The 16,934-nt window shown below is 41.4% G+C and overlaps 1 protein-coding gene across 8 annotated transcripts in view; it reads left to right on the top strand.

The window, feature by feature from the left end:
• rarga (retinoic acid receptor gamma a) overlaps positions 1-16,934 on the top strand; it is a 76,816-nt gene that overhangs the window by 38,425 nt on the left and 21,457 nt on the right. The window contains exon 1 of one of the 8 annotated variants that reach the window (XM_047367553.1): positions 13,978-14,743. The exons of 6 other annotated variants lie outside the window; for them this stretch is intronic. In XM_047367553.1, coding sequence (XP_047223509.1) covers positions 14,584-14,743 — 160 coding nt within the window. In that variant the 5' untranslated portion in view covers positions 13,978-14,583. Of the gene's footprint in view, positions 1-13,977; positions 14,744-16,934 lie in introns of those variants that run through there. One more of the 8 variants, XM_047367628.1, reaches the window with a different exon arrangement.

Consider the following 16,934-nt stretch of genomic DNA (forward strand, 5'->3'; position numbering starts at 1 on the left):
AGTGCCTGAGAGAGAGAGAGAGAGAGAGAGAGAGAGAGAACACCTGGGGTTAATGTCCCAATGTGGTGGAATCCAGGAACACGCCCTGCAAGAAAAACACACAGATGCACACAGGCAAACAGAGCATCAGAGGCAATCTTCCCACAGACTCTCTCCTGCTCTCTCTCTCTCTCTTTCTCTCACACAAACACACACACACACACACACAAACACACACACACACACACACACACACACACACACACACACACACACACACACACACACACACACAGCACTGCTTTCATTTAAAAAGTAGAAACATATCCCCTGATGCAGAGTCCCACCACACTGACAGATGGATTCTTTTTGGGCTTTTTTTTAAACCCTGGCATGAGTTTAAATAAAAACAAGTATCAAAGCACAAGCAGACGCAGGCAACCACATGCACTAGGTCTTCATACGCCCCTGCTTGTACCGACACATCCACATTGGCAGTGGTATCGTTGTCAGGAGTGAAACGGCTGAATTCAGTCAAAGCTCGTTGTCAGGGCTTAACGAGGCTGAAGCTGAAGATTAGGTCAAGACTACTGTGATGAAGAGCTTCTGTTTAGCTAAATTATATATTTTTTGCATTTCTTAGCTGAGATTAGTTAATAAAAAGGCATATATGTGTTGGTCCATTGCTTATTATCACTGTGCTTTGCAGAAGTATTCATACTTTGAAATTAAAACTAAGTAAACTAAAACTAACAGGAAATCACCCTGAGTGAAAACATGGTGGTGAGAGGTGGTGAGAGTGTGCTGTTGGGATGCTTTTCTTTGGCTGGGATGAGGAAGCTTGTCACAGTGGGTGGGAAACATAGATGGAGCTAAATACAGGACAATCCTCTTAGATGCTGCCAAGGATGTGAGGCTGTGGCAAAACTTCATCCTCCAGCAACAGAAAAACCCTAAACATACAGTTTGGGGAACAAAGGAATGGCTCACATCTAAATACATTTATTTGTTAGAATGAGCTGATCAAAGTCAAGATTTGAATTCAATTTTGTATCTGTGGGACAACTTGAAATGGAATGTTCATAAAAACTCTCCATCCAATCTGACTCAACTTGAGCTATACAGGTCCTTCTCAAAATATTAGCATATTGTGATAAAGTTCATTATTTTCCATAATGTCATGATGAAAATTTAACATTCATATATTTTAGATTCATTGCACACTAACTGAAATATTTCAGGTCTTTTATTGTCTTAATACGGATGATTTTGGCATACAGCTCATGAAAACCCAAAATTCCTATCTCACAAAATTAGCATATTTCATCCGACCAATAAAAGAAAAGTGTTTTTAATACAAAAAACGTCAACCTTCAAATAATCATGTACAGTTATGCACTCAATACTTGGTCGGTAATCCTTTTGCAGAAATGACTGCTTCAATGCGGCGTGGCATGGAGGCAATCAGCCTGTGGCACTGCTGAGGTCTTATGGAGGCCCAGGATGCTTCGATAGCGGCCTTTAGCTCATCCAGAGTGTTGGGTCTTGAGTCTCTCAACGTTCTCTTCACAATATCCCACAGATTCTCTATGGGGTTCAGGTCAGGAGAGTTGGCAGGCCAATTGAGCACAGTGATACCATGGTCAGTAAACCATTTACCAGTGGTTTTGGCACTGTGAGCAGGTGCCAGGTTGTGCTGAAAAATGAAATCTTCATCTCCATAAAGCTTTGCAGCAGATGGAAGCATGAAGTGCTCCAAAGTCTCCTGATAGCTAGCTGCATTGACCCTGCCCTTGATAAAACACAGTGGACCAACACCAGCAGCTGACAAGGCACCCCAGACCATCACTGACTGTGGGTACTTGACACTGGACTTCTGGCATTTTGGCATTTCCTTCTCCCCAGTCTTCCTCCAGACTCTGGCACCTTGATTTCCGAATGACATGCAGAATTTGCTTTCATCCGAAAAAAGTACTTTGGACCACTGAGCAACAGTCCAGTGCTGCTTCTCTGTATCCCAGGTCAGGCGCTTCTGCCGCTGTTTCTGGTTCAAAGTGGCTTGACCTGGGGAATGCGTCACCTGTAGCTCATTTCCTGCACACGCCTGTGCACGGTGGCTCTGGATGTTTCTACTCCAGACTCAGTCCACTGCTTCCGCAGGTCCCCCAAGGTCTGGAATCGGCCCTTCTCCACAATCTTCCTCAGGGTCCGGTCACCTCTTCTCGTTGTGCAGCGTTTTCTGCCACACTTTTTCCTTCCCACAGACTTCCCACTGAGGTGCCTTGATACAGCACTCTGGGAACAGCCTATTTGTTCAGAAATTTCTTTCTGTGTCTTACCCTCTTGCTTGAGGGTGTCAATAGTGGCCTTCTGGACAGCAGTCAGGTCGGCAGTCTTACCCATGATTGGGGTTTTGAGTGATGAACCAGGCTGGGAGTTTTAAAGGCCTCAGGAATCTTTTGCAGGTGTTTAGAGTTAACTCGTTGATTCAGAAGATTAGGTTCATAGCTCGTTTAGAGACCCTTTTAATTATATGCTAATGTTGTGAGATTGGAATTTTGGGTTTTCATGAGCTGTATGCCAAAATCATCCGTATTAAGACAATAAAAGACCTGAAATATTTCAGTTAGTGTGCAATGAATTTAAAATATATGAATGTTAAATTTTCATCATGACATTATGGAAAATAATGAACTTTATCACAATATGCTAATATTTTGAGAAGGACCTGTATTACACAAACAGTTGAAAAAACATTTAGCCTGTAGGTGCAAACAACCATGATCACACACATACGTAAGAACAATTTAAGAGTAACTAAAAAAGCCAACCTGCAGGTTTTTGGACTGTGGGAGGAAACCAGAGTACCCAGAGAGAACTCACTTGCACAGGGAGAACATGCAAACTCTATGGTAAATGACCCCGGGTCAGGATTTGAACTCAGAACCTTCTTGCTGCAAGGTGACAGCCATCTTTTATATCTGTTTTTGTCAAGGAAAAGAAAATCCTGTATTCCTTTCTTTTTCTCCACGTCACAATTATGCATTACTTTGTATTAGTCTGTCATGGAGTCACATAATTCAAGTTTTTGGTTGCATCACAATAAAATGTCAAAATCTTGAAGGGTTGTGAACAGCTTTGTAAAGCACTCAATAATAATTAGGATAAATAGTCAAAAATCTCATATTTCAGTGTATATTTAAAAAGTGTTATGTAAATATAGGACTTTTTAAAGTATTGTTCGTTCTTTAATAAACAGACTAATTCCAAAAGCTCCAAAACTCCGTAGCACTCTATCATAGTTTCTACTTAAAATTGTGGCGGCTCAGTGGAAAACTTTATCAGCTTTTAAAACATCCCGTTGCTGAATCTCTTGTCAAGGAATGTTACGAGTCATTTTGCTGACAGCAGTCTCATTCCCTACTCTCTTAAATCCTTGCTGGAAAGACAAAAGGACTTGGTCTGGACATTCCCCAGACTCTGTTTTTCTTTGCCTTCCATTTTTTTTTCTTGAAAAGTTCTCCTAACAGTCCAGCTCATTGTTGTCAGGCCTGTCTGTGAAAATACCTTCCACATGCAGGGCACTGTGGATTATTCTGTGGGTTTCTGAGCAGGTATAAAGCTCTACCTTCTTGCTTAGCTTCAGAGCTTTACTTGTAGTAGTATGTGACAGGTATCAACTTTTGTTAGGCGTGCATTACTGCGCCGACCTGTCGGGGCACCTCTGATAATGACGCTCGGTTTTGGCACCAGAGTGTCCTTGGAAATACCAGTTCTGCACAGAGCTGTTTCTGTTTTTTTTCACTGTCAATACATTGAGGAAGATGGTGCAGGAAATGTGAGTCATGTGACCATGTGGGTGTGCTGCAGGACTCCTGTCACTGATGCCCATACATCTGAATAAATGTAGTCATCCATGACATGGTCTGACTGCTCTTTGTGCAGTTTGCAGCAGAGGCTGTTATCAGTTTACCCCTGTCATTATGGGAGCCCTTCAAACAAACAGTTGGAAGTCCATTAAAGCAGCTTACTGTGTGATAACATCGTCACTGAGCCCTGAAACACCTCTTTAAGCTTTTGCCAATCATGGCGAGAGCTCGGGCCCCCAAAGGCAACCACGGGGATGTTTTGCAAACCTAGTAGGTCATTTCCTTTAGGTCATAAGAGCTGGCCTAAAATCTCAACTCCTTCGAAGAGCTCTGACTTTCCATTCACACTGTTATTTGTAGTGTTATTCTAAGTAAAAAAAAAAAAAAAAACCTACACAGATGAGAGGCTCAGCTGTGAATGACAGAGGAGTAGAATTAGAAGTGTTGAAAGCTTTATTAATAGAATGGAATGAAAAGCTTGTTGAAACCTGTACAAACCACTGCTCAGCTGTGCCCCTGGTGGAGGCTACGTGAAAAGAAAGTGTGTTTTGCATAGGTCAAACATTACAAACAAAAAGCAGGTGGAGAATATTTTCTACAGCAAAATTATCCCATTGCAGTGACATGAATAAAAACATTCACAGTTGATACAAAGGGTATCAAGAGACAACTGAGGGAGAACTTCTTCGTTGGAGGCAAAGCAGAGCACAGACAGCCCACTGTAGCACATTTTCTATTTTTACAAGGGCTTGGTTCCAGCTTGCCCTTAACAGAGGTGGGTAAGTTCTTGTTGATGTAGGTTTGGGTTTGTCTGGATGCACGCATCCATGGTTCGGTGGGTGAGCTGTATATTTGGAGAAAGGGAGGGAGATGGAAGAGAAAGTGATCTGTGCAAAGAAATGAAAATATGGTCGTAGCCCTGCTACATCTCACATGCAGGTAGAAACTTCTTTACACTGTCAAGAAATGACACGTTTATTTTGAAACGGAAAGAGGCACCTAGTTATATATGAGTATTCATCTTTGTGTTTGTTCTTGAGGGCAAAATAAATCTGGGTCTGGGGGCCAGTTTGAGGTTCAGCAGAAATATTACAAGCTCATAAACACAGAAGACAATCACATCCAAGATTACAGAATGCATCTAATGTACCTTGCAAAAGTATTCTGACCCCTTCAACTTTTCACATCGGATCACATCACAACCACAAACTTCAATGTATTTTATTATCACGTTATATGATAAAATAACACAAAGTACTGCATTATTGTGCAGTGAAAGGAAAAGAATACACGATTTTAAAATCTCTACAGATAAAATAGTGTATGCATTTGTACTCAGTCCAGGGATGCCCAACTTCACTCCTCGAGCTACATTTTGCAACTTTTGGATGCATCCCTGCTCCAATACACTTCGAGGACTGGATTTGATCACCCTTGATCTAAACCATTCGATTGCAGCTTTCTCTATATGTTAACGACTGTTGTCCTGAGGGAAGATGAAGTTGCATACGTTTCAGGCCTTTTGCAGCTGCTGGCATATTTTCTGTCAGGATTGTCTTGTATTTAGCGCCATCCAATGTCCCACCAACTCAGACTGATGAAGAAAAGTCATCCCCACAGCATGATGTTGCCAGATATAGTTACACTATTGACAGGGCAGTCAGTTGAGACTTGAGTAAAACCGTTGCAAAAATGCTTAAATAATTCAGTGTTATTTTGGCCTGTATATAAATCACTGTTATGCATCCTGATTCATTAAGTTTGGGAAGAGCAAAATAAGAGTAAACTTTCAAAGCACCACACAGCCAAATACATTTACTTACTTTACTTTAAGGTCAGGTCTTTTTTTTTTTGTCAATTGCATCAATTGTGTCATTGTTTAGAGCTGAAATCAAGCTTGAAATACAAATTCAGTTACTCGAGCAGTTCTAGGTTTAAACTTGGACTAAGAAAAACTACACAAAAAGGGACTTAACCTCAAGTTGCCTACAGATCTGCCTATCAGTGTGTGAATGTGTGCATGTTTGTGAGTGCGAATGAGTTAATGTAGCTCTAGAGTAAAGCGCTTCGACTGGTCGATATGACTGGAAAAGCGCCAAATAAGTTCAGTCCAGTTACCATTTACTATTGCAAACATTTGAGCTTATTCTATCTCTAAATCTTTTAAGTAGTTTGACGCTGATTTCCTTAGTCGTCTTGTGTCTTTTTCCACCCAATATATCAGACTAAGTCATACTTTTAGATTCTGGTTAGCGCTGACACAAGTGCCAGCACTTCATCAGAGAAACCATTGTTCCTGTTCCCACTGCTCTCTGGGATTTCTTCTTCTGTGACCGTGATCTACATGGCAAATTAGTAAGGCTACGGCTGCAGGATTTGTGTGTGTGTGTCCCTGGGTGATGACAGCATGTGCAGAGCTGTTTGGATGCGTCCCTGACCTATCGGTGAGATGTCTTTTATAAACAGCTCAGCATCGTCTGACAGCCCCGCTTTCATCTCTATGGGCAACCACCAACTTCAAGATGACAGCTCTTTGCATCTTTTTTAGAAATCAGTTCCTGAGAATGGTTACATAAAGAGCAGGAACTGTCAGTAATGGCAACTTTTTGGCACTAGATAAAGAATACAGATGCACTGATCAGATTTTTTTAGGTCAATGCCCATTTCCATATTGTTTTTATTCCAGAAAGTGTCACCTGCTGATTCTGAACCTTTTTTTTTTTATCAGGAATAACAGAAAAAAAGATGCTGCAAGTTATTTATAGAGATAGTGGTTTTGAATACAACAGAAAACGAGGGAATTAAAAAAATAAAATAAAAACTGTATAAAAGTATATGCTGTTGGTCGATGCATTAAAAGAATAAAAATTGTGTTCCAATCATAACCGGATCAAGCGAAAATTGTCTGATATCAATCTTGGGATGATAAATTTACAATTAAAAATTAAAAACAAATTCTTACGAAGGTACCTGCAAAAAAGCAGCAGTTGTGATCAACAACATCTTAATCATAACACCCTTGTTATAATTTTAACCCAGTAGCAAGGAAAAATATTAATATCCACTAGACTAAATATGTTACTTTACGCCAACATATGAGGTCTTTGTTGCTTTTCTGTGCCAAGTTAAATAGCTGCATGAAAACAGCGTCATGGTATTTGGTGAAAAAGTTAAAAGGCCTGAATACTTTTTTTGCCCACATTTAGCTGTTGTGTAAAGCAGAGCCTGACAGGTTCTTGGGAATTACAATTGGAATGATCAGACTACCCATACCCTTTTTGTTATATTCAAACATACTTATGGTCCCTTGACATTTTTGTGTTTTTTTAATTACGTTTTAGGGTAATTGTGTCTGTGTTTGACTCAAATTGAATGTAATATGGCTTGGTTGTGTATTTTAGGGTGAATTTTAGTTTGCTCATTCATTTTATTTTGTTCGTTCAAGTCTTTTATATGCATTTTAAAGTAAAGACAGCAATATGTGTGCCAGATTTTGATGTTTCATGTTCTTCACTAGGGGAAGGCCATTTTTCACAAAAAACTACCAGTTTCCAAATATGGGATGGAAAAAAACTAAATCCAGTTTTGATGGCATTTTAATGACTTTGCAAAAAGGTGGTCTGAATGAAAGGTTCATATGTAATTTCCATATGTAGGATGGAAATTAAAATATTAACATTGTTTTCTAAACCTCCCCCCCGCCGATCATGATAACACAAATACAATGAAAAGACAACAAAGATATAGGGAGTTAAAAATAAAAAATAAAATCCAAAAGTCAGGACTGAATTTAAAAATGGCATTCATAAAAAAACCTGCCAAAAAGCCACATATACATTTTTAGGATACAGTCAGTCAGTCAGTCATTTTCTACCGCTTCTTCCATAGTGGGTCACGGGGGAGCTGGTGCCTATCTCCAGCAGTCTATGGGCAAGAGGCGGGGTACACCCTGGACAGGTTGCCAGTCCATTGCAGGGCAACACACAAACAACCATGCATACACTCATTCATGCACCTAAGGGCAATTTAGAGAGACCAATTAACCTAACAGGCATGTCTTTGGACTGTGGGAGGAAGCTGGAGTACCTGGTGAGAACCCACACTTGCACGGGGAGAACATGCAAACTCCATGCAGAAAGACCCCAGGCTGGGAATTGAACCCAGGACCTTCTTGCTGCAAGGCAACAGTGCTACCAACTGTGCCACCATGCAGGATACAATACAAGATAATGTTTTTGTGTCCAAGGGATGGTTGAAGCTGAAAATAAAGAGGACTCCTTAAAAATAGAAAGTTACACTTATCAGCGTGGTGGGTCACCGTTTATTGTTCAGTTGTAGGAGAAAAAGTTTATTAAATATATATTTGGGAAAATTGTGTCGAGCCAATAATCCAGGCCTCAACAACTGTCACAGTTCCTTATGTGGCCCCTTGGGAAAAATAATCAGCCAGCCTGAAACTACATGGTTAGGATTTTAAGCTTAGGTTAGCTTTTTAAGGAGAGCATTATTTGATATTTTATACAAAATGACTATGAATAAACCACATGCTTGAGGTTAGACAAATATGAAAGATTAAGTTAAAACAACATTGTAATGAAATAACTCATCAGAACATCTTGGATTACTGCCTGCAGAATCCCACCCCTTTGTGTTGGACACACAAGCTCTAGCCATGATTTTAATATCTGGGAGAAAAACTCAATGTGTGTTTTTGTGACACTGATTGTAAGCTCAATATTTGCTGTTCTTATTTTATCAATTTAAATCCTTTAGCTTGAAATTTCTTGCCTTTTTATTTTTCTGCTGTTTTATTTCCTACGCTTTTGCTTTGTATTTTCTCTTATTTCTTTGCAATCTTGAGCCAACATTTCCCAAGTCCTGGAAACTTTCTTGCACCTTTTACATGAGTCAAGCCAGTGTGCACACTTGTGTGGGTCTGCTGTATGCCTGTGAATATGAAACGTCTACAAGGGTTGCTGGTAAGCCAAAGGCAACAGAGTTCTACAGCTTAGACATGATGACAGATGAAGATAAAGAGGCTACTATTAAAAATGGGAGAGGTATGTTTTCAGCCGGGCCTTTGCTGGCACACGCAACATAGTGAACCTGCAAGAGGGAGAAAGAACGGCTGAGTTTTTTTAAGTTGTGGTGGGTGGGTCCATGGGAACAATATGGGAGCTGGGGGTTATAAATTTGGCTGAATAGCTATGAGATCTGTCACTTCTACTGCAGAAAACATAGGCTGCAGGTCATGACAAGGAAGATAGAGGCAAGGAAAGAGTGGAAAATACTTCTCTGAAAGATGGCCAAGGCTGATTGCTGTCTAAAAAGTAGCTCTGTGGTTGGACTAGAATGTGTACAGAGGCAAACATGGCGGCTTACAAAACAAGACCTCTCTCTCTCTTTCTCAAAAGCAGTGTGTCACTTTACCTACAGATAGAGGAGAGTGAGGCTAATGACTGGGTAAGGTGTCTTTGCATATTAAGTGTTAAGGCTGTATTAAGGAACAACCAATGTGATAAAAAAGAACACCTGAACTACACTAAAGCTGCATAATAGCATCACTTGCCATCATCACTGTGTGTAATAACACAATCACAAAAGACTGCTTGGATGTAATATTTGGTTGGCTTTTATAATTCAGGTGCCATGCTTTAAAAATCTCCTTTTTAAAAATATATTTGGCCATTTGGATGGACTTTCACTATCCTGAATGTTTATAGGTGACTTAGATCTTAGTGATTAAGATCAGAGAGCTCAGAGAGACTGGTCGGGGTATCCTGAGGATAGGAAAGGAAGAAAGTAGTCAGGAAAATCACTGCAATATTCAACAGTAATATTGCAATTGTATGTTTTTTTCTAATGTTGTGTGTAAAAAGGCCGATAGAGCAGAGAAATAGGTATCCAACATGTCAGTGTTTATCTCAGCAAATATATTAGAAATGTGTTTATTGATTGACAGTTACACCAGATGTTTGTAGCAACCAAAGTTATCTGCACATACATTGATATCAACCCAAATTAGTCCAAATATTAAGTTATATGTAAAACGCTTTGTTGGATTTAGGATATCGTTTTGCATGCATTGCTCAGGTGTGATTTTGAGTCATTCCTCCTCACAAGCTGTTCTCACATCTTGAATGGTCTGGGGGACTTCTATGCACTCTGGCCTTCAGTTCTTTCTTTTCAGGTCTTTCCATAGATTTACCACTGGGTTCTTTTCATGTGATTTGTCCATTCTTGCATTTTTATTTATTTTCTCCATTCATGCTTCCCTAAATTATATGAAGTCTGCCCGTGCCATTTGAAAAGCAGCCCCACACAATGATCTTCTCAACTCCAATCTTCACTGTTGTTGAGATGTTTTAGAGCACTTATTTTTAACCCTGGTCCTCAAGGCACACGGCCCTGCATGTTTTAGATGCCTCTCTGCTTTAACACACCCAAATTTAGGTTACTGCAAGTAAGCAAAAGCCTTTTAATCCGCCATCAACTGATATCAGGTGTGCTGAAGCAGGGACACTTTTAAAACATGCAAGGCAGTGTGCCTAGAGGACCAGGGTTGTAAAACACTGCTTTAGAGGAATGTGCAAAGACATTCAAAGAGTGAAATTGCCGTCTCATCTGGCCTGATTATATTCTTCAAAATTTAAACAATTTCAACATGCTTTTTCTTCAGCAGTGGAGTCTTGTGCGGTCAGCAAGCATAGAGAATGTGGCTGTTAAGAGCATTACTTAAATGTTTTCTTTGAAAACTGTATCTGTCAAATGGGGGTCTTTTTGAAGCTCTCTGTGAGAGGTCCGTTGCTCTTCAACATCTATTCTGATTTTTTTTTTTTATTCCCGTCAAAATTCTTAGAAGAAGCAACTTATCATGGGTTGTTTATGGTGAAATTATGGTCTTCACTGTAACATTCAGTAGTTTATTATTACATCTTTATCCGATGGCGTGACATTGTTTTGCAACAATAAGGTTGTAAAGGTTCAAGAGGCTTCTCTTTTATCCATCACAAGATGCCTCTTGTGTGATATCCTATTAATGAGAAATGTTTTTATAGGCCATCAGTAAGGACTGAATCAGCTTATAGTAATTTGGGAATTTCATATCAATATCCTCATTAGAATTATGTTCTCTGAGAAAAATGTTTACAAGTTCAACACTGTATTTTATATTTAGGCATACATTTTTCCCTTTAAATAAAAAAGCCATAAAGCATATGGCTCTGCATAAATGTGAATGAAATGTGAGGGGTTTCTGTGTAACCTGAATCTGATTGAACTGGGAGAACATACTGGACTGGGGTTTATTGCCCTGATCATCTCCAGCAATCTGCTTAAACATGTCCAAACACTGGTCAGTTGCCAAATGAAAAAGTGGAAAAAAAAAAATGTCTACATTCCTCTGTTAAAGTCACCATGACTTTAAAGTTAGGGGCTCGTCTTTATTACCTCACACAGAACTGCGTTTTTTATGGTTTGGCTGAAACCTGAATAGCTGTATACAGAGGAAGTGGTAACAATGTGTTGTATATGTCTTATCTGTAATCGGCATCAAAGTGTCAGACAGTAGTAAAGCCTGATTTTCCTAGGCTGCTCCTCGCGTGCAGTTAAATGCACACGGTCCAGCTGTCCTCTCTGTGAAACAAAGTTAAAAAAATTGTCTCTTACCGCTCAAAAAGGTTTTAAGTGCTTTCTTTTTTTAATCACTGATATTAAACTTACTTGAGTGTAGGAGCCAGCACAAAATGACCAGCAATCAAATAGTAAAAATGAAATATTTCCAAAACCCAGAAATGAATACAGAGAACTTTGTCAACTAAAACAAATCATGCAGTCAGGAAAAAAAATGGCCATGGGGAACTTGATGAAATGGAGAGTATTCACAGAAACAGAAGGGAGAGAAAGGAAGAATTAAAGGAAAGAAAGATGGAAGGACTTTTGAGCCAGATTTGGGGAGAGAAAGAGGGAGGGCAGGATAAGTTTGGGGGGAAAGTTAGTGGCCCTGTGGGGGTTTCTTCCAGAGTTCAACATCTCTGACTGGGGAAGGAAGGGGAGGAAGAAGGGGGAGGGAGGGGAACAACCTGGGTCACCAGCAGTATGGAGTATGTAGATTAGATGTCTAAACCCGCTTGGCGAACTCTCCAAAGCTCTGGAAGGCTCTCATCTCTCAGAGCTGGGTGCCATAAGGAGAGAACATGTGATGAGGTTAGTGGTCTCGGTTACCGCCTCAAAGACCGTCAAAAGAAATGTTAAAAATTAGAGGAATCGACAAGGCTCCATATATCTAAAAAAACAGAGGAGTCTCTTGTGTGAGAGCATGATAAAAAGTGACAGTGTTGCAGCTCGCCAGTTCAAAAATCTATTACATATTCCGTTTTTGAGCACCTGGGGATTATCCAGTTTTTGGATGCTGGATGAAACTAGCTGCTAGGCAAAAAAAGGCAAGGCAGGAAGAAGACGAAAGATGAGAAAAGAATGCATCATAAAAGGATTAGAAAAAGTTGGACTTAAAAAAATGTATTTACAAACCAAGTTATTATTAATTGTGTAAGTGAATTAACAGATTGGATGGGCGATAGGAACTCAACATTTTATTACAATATTTTTTTTATATTTATAGGGATAACAATCTAAGTGATGATAAAACGTTTTAAAGTGCATAACATAAGAGCCCAACAAAAACAAATACTTCTTAAAAACATAACTTACCCAATATCAAATATGTTTTGATGTCCGTACACCAGTTGTAAGTAATGAAACTGGCAACCTCTTAGCCACTTAATCAATTAAGGCGTTTAAAGCTGAAAGGCAAGAACGACAAAAAAAAAAAAAAAGTTGCTGCTTCAACTCTTGTCGTCATAAAGCCTGCTTTTATGACCTGACAGCTGTACGAAGAAACACATAAAAACTGCTGATATTGTTTACTGTCAAATGGAACAGAAGAGCTCTTTAAATGTATGCCTGTCTGAGGGATCAGTGCGAGCTGCAGCCCACGTTTCAATCTGACGTGCCTGTATGTGGCGAGTTAAAATAACAAACCAAACGTCTCAGAGCTGGAGCACTCGCTTTTGGGTCAACAAACACCGTAATGAAAATCAATCTAAATGCACAGAAATGGAAAAGCGTGTTTTTTGTTGTTGTTTTTTTTCATCAGACAGGAGAAGAGAGAAGTGTCAGACAGAAAGAGCGGGAGAGAGAGAGAGAGAGAGAGAGGTAAGGAGTAAGGGCGCAAATTATGCTTATAGAGAGTGTAACCCGCAGCACAGATTGACAGGAAATGGTGTCTTTTTTGCCTTCTGGGCTGTACCACTTGTACCAGTTTGACAGGGGTGGAGATGAATGTGCAGAGCTCACAGAGTCAGCCTATTCTATTATCATATATCTCCCATTGTATCCGGCTGTTTGATTTAGCCCAGCCAGAGTCTATCCGCCTGCTGAGCAACAGTTAGGACCGGTGACTGCCTATTGATTTCCCCTTGATTTACTGTCGCTGTGAGGGTGCTGCTGCGTTTTTTTTTTTTTTTTTTTATTGAATTGTTTTCATCAATACTCTGAACAGTAAGAGTGAAAAGAAGATGTGAACGTTGCATGGCAGGAATACGAGTAATGCGAGAGTTAAGTCATGACTTGTGCAGTCTGCATCCTCGCATCAGCTTCGACGAGTATAAATCACAAATGAGGTCAAGTGAGCCTGCGAGGAGTGTGTCTTGCACATGGTGTGTTTGTATACTGGAGGTATTTGTCTGTGTAAATGCACGGCTGGGATTGAGCAAGGCAGCCCTCATTCATCACTGCAAAAGTACCTCCAGAGGAGAAAGGCAGAAAGCACTGCCCTGTCTTTCTGTTCCCTCGAGCAGACGGAGAGGAGGGAGAGATTCTGTTTTTTTCCCCCTGGCATCTGGTTTCTGGGTTTACCCACATCACAATGTTCTTCCTCTTCCTCTCTCTCTCTGTCTCAGACTCTCTTTGACACGGACATACACACCAGGCCAGTGGCTGGGGCTTTAATATGGTTATGATTAGAGACGGGAGAGGGGGGGGGGGCGGTCTTGCCAGTAAGAGGAGGGGAAGGCGGGAGGGGGGGGGGCATACTTACTGCAGAAAACTGGGGGAGGTGCAGTGTGGAGACAGACATGGAGCAGATCTGACATGGAGATGCTTGCGAAAGGGGTGTTTGTTTGCATTAAACATACATGCAGCGGGGGGAGTAAAGTTTTGTCCTTTGAGAAAATCGGTTGTTCCTCTCATGCGAGCTTCGCTGCCGGACGGCTCCCATCGCTCCTCCCTCCACTCCTTTTCGCTCCTCTGTTCTCCGCCCTCTGTGGCATTCTCTTCAGCTCTCTCCACCCCCTCTCTGAGCGTCATGCCTAGGCAGTTGGTTCACTCCGCTGTGTCTGGGGCTCAGGGAGAACTCTGAGAGGCTTATTTAGGTCTGTTACAGCGCACCGAGCAGGGAGGGGGGTAAGGCAGACAGCAGCGCCCAGGAACCAGATCTGCATTCCAGTCGGGGACGGAAAAGAGAGGCGGGGAAGCTCGGCATCTTGAAGGGACAGAGAGTGACAGTGAGAGAGAAGTTGGAGTGGAGGGAAGCGGGTAGAGATTGCTGCTGCGGGCTGTGTTGTTGTTGTCATTGCCTAAGAGAGTGACGTGAGCAGTGGAAGCAGGACAGTAGCGGCAGGCAGGCAGGTCTGAGCGCTCGTAGTGATTTGTTCCACGGGTTGGGGAGGGGGGCAACATGTTCGACTGCATGGAAGCCCTGGGAATGGGCCCCCGTCAGCTCTATGATGTCACCAGCCGCGGTGCGTGCATGCTGCGGAAGGCAAGCCCCTTCTTCCCGGCTTTGGACCCCTTCGCCTGGACAGGCAGTGCCAGTGTTCAGTGTAAGTGGCTTCCAGGTTGGTTTCATGTGTGACATTGTCAGGCGTTCTTTCTATTTCTTTCTCTCTCTCTCTCTCTCTCTCTTACACACACACACACACACACACTGTTTCTTGTTGCTGTCTTGTTTATCCCTCAGGGCTCGACCAAGGGGCTGCTGTCAGGGGGCTGCGGAGCAGGACAGGAAAAGACTGGGACTGACAGTCTCTTCTTTCCTCTCCTTTCTTCATAGCCAATTTTAGCTGCTCAGAGGTTGAAAAAAGAAACTTTCCACAGGGATGCCCAGTTAAAACAGTTAGCTATGTTTGTTTATTTCAGTGACCCTATAAGAGTCAAGTTTCCGTCACAATGAGAACCACCTGAGGTTTGACCTTGCCATGTCAAAGTAGAGTGACAAGAAGCAAACTCACACCAAAAACTATATCTTCCATATGCTCTTGTTAGTTTGATGAAATAATATAAGCTGTGAGAGTTTTCTGTTGCAGCCTTTCTATATCAGGTATTTGGTTTATGATAATGGATAGCCAAACAGCCACTAAATAATAAGCTGATGAATTATTTAGTGAATAAATTAATGAAGAAAAAGGAGCACACACCAAGTCTTGACAAAGCAAAGAGGCCAGCCTTCTCTGGTCTCTCTTTTCCCCTGTCATTGTTCTGTCTGACTTAAGAAAAGCCTTTGTCACTTAAACCAACTGGGGTCCATTTTTCTACACCCTTCAGTGTGGCTGCTACTACCACGTGAGTGTGTGACAGTGGGAAGAAAAACAATGGGTGTAAGTGGGGTGGACAGTGGAGTGGAAAACATTCAAGAATGTATGAGAAGCTGGAGGTGATGTGGGATTTTTTTGCTTTTTCTTTTTTTGCTTTCTTCTGTTAGCTTATCCTTTTTGTTCCTCGTTACTGCTTCTAGGTGGGGGGAGACATCTGTCTTCATTAATCGTGAAGACACCAGCATTTCAGTGGCCGTCATGCACACTGGCTGAGCTTTAATGAAGATAGATGCCCTGTCAGTGGAGGCTGAGGCCAGAGGGGACTTCAGCCAGCCCCAGCATGCTCTGCTCTGCTTAGAGCTTGGGGAAGCTCTGATGATAACAAGACAACATTTGTTTATTTAATAAGGCCTTTCTATTTCATATATTTACACACATGGATTCCTTTATAAGAAAATCAGCACTCTAGATTACAGAAGCACATTTTTCACTCTTTGTTCCTCAAAATCAAAAATGCAAGAAGTGCTGAGAAGCTGCTTCAAGGGTGCAAGAGCCAAGTCTAACAGAGCAGAGCAAAGTGGAGGCTTTCTTGGTGTACTGTATCAAAACCCTCTGTGCCCAGTAACCTTTGTAAACAAGGCCGCCTTATCACCATACAACGAGCCATAATGCCTCTCTTTGCTGAAGCGGTTGCACCTCATTGTCCTCATCAATGAGGCTGATGAATTGATGTTTGAATCTGATATCTCATTAAGCTCAGCCAGCTGCAGCACAACAGAAGGACCTGCCTGGCTCCTTGCGCCATGCTCACAGAGGCATGATCCCTGCATACCAAATTAACTGCTGTTTTTCTGAAAAGAAGTCACTTGACTCTGGCGTGATGCTCGTAAATGAATCAAACTGTTCTTTTCTACAGTAAAAATAGTTTTATTCATTAGCAACGTAGAAATAAATAGAAATTGTAATCTTTAACAAATGAGCTACATCTTTCAGCAGATGAGTGTGACCTATTGTCTTGGCAGTAAATCTGCAATAGTGATAAGTGTCACTGCTGCTGGCTGTTAGCCAGGGACAATCGGCTGACTTAAAAGTGCGCGGCCGGTTTTCCTGTTTTTTTGTCCACTTGTAGGGAGATCTCAATGTCAGGGGTTAGTCAGAGGCTACGGCCTGGCCAGTGTCAAAGCTGCTGCATGTGTGGCTTGCTGAAAAGAGGACCCTTTCAACCAGCCCGGCCTATATAATGCTCTTAAGTGCCTTATGCCACAGAGCTGGTCCTACATCTGAGATGCCCCACACATAGGGATAATGGATACTGATTTAGTCATACGTCAATGAGAACTGAATTAGTCAACTTCTAGAGAAGCCATTTAAGGAAGCCTATGCATGCCAATCCATTCGCTGTCAATTTGTATTTGCTAGAAGAATGAGGCAATTACGTTTAGCAGTTGTGAGGGGTCAAAAAGAGGGAAAGTGTGTTTTTCTCATCAACATACAC

This window comes from Girardinichthys multiradiatus, chromosome 1 (assembly GCF_021462225.1).
Source record: "Girardinichthys multiradiatus isolate DD_20200921_A chromosome 1, DD_fGirMul_XY1, whole genome shotgun sequence".
NCBI lineage: Eukaryota > Metazoa > Chordata > Actinopteri > Cyprinodontiformes > Goodeidae > Girardinichthys > Girardinichthys multiradiatus.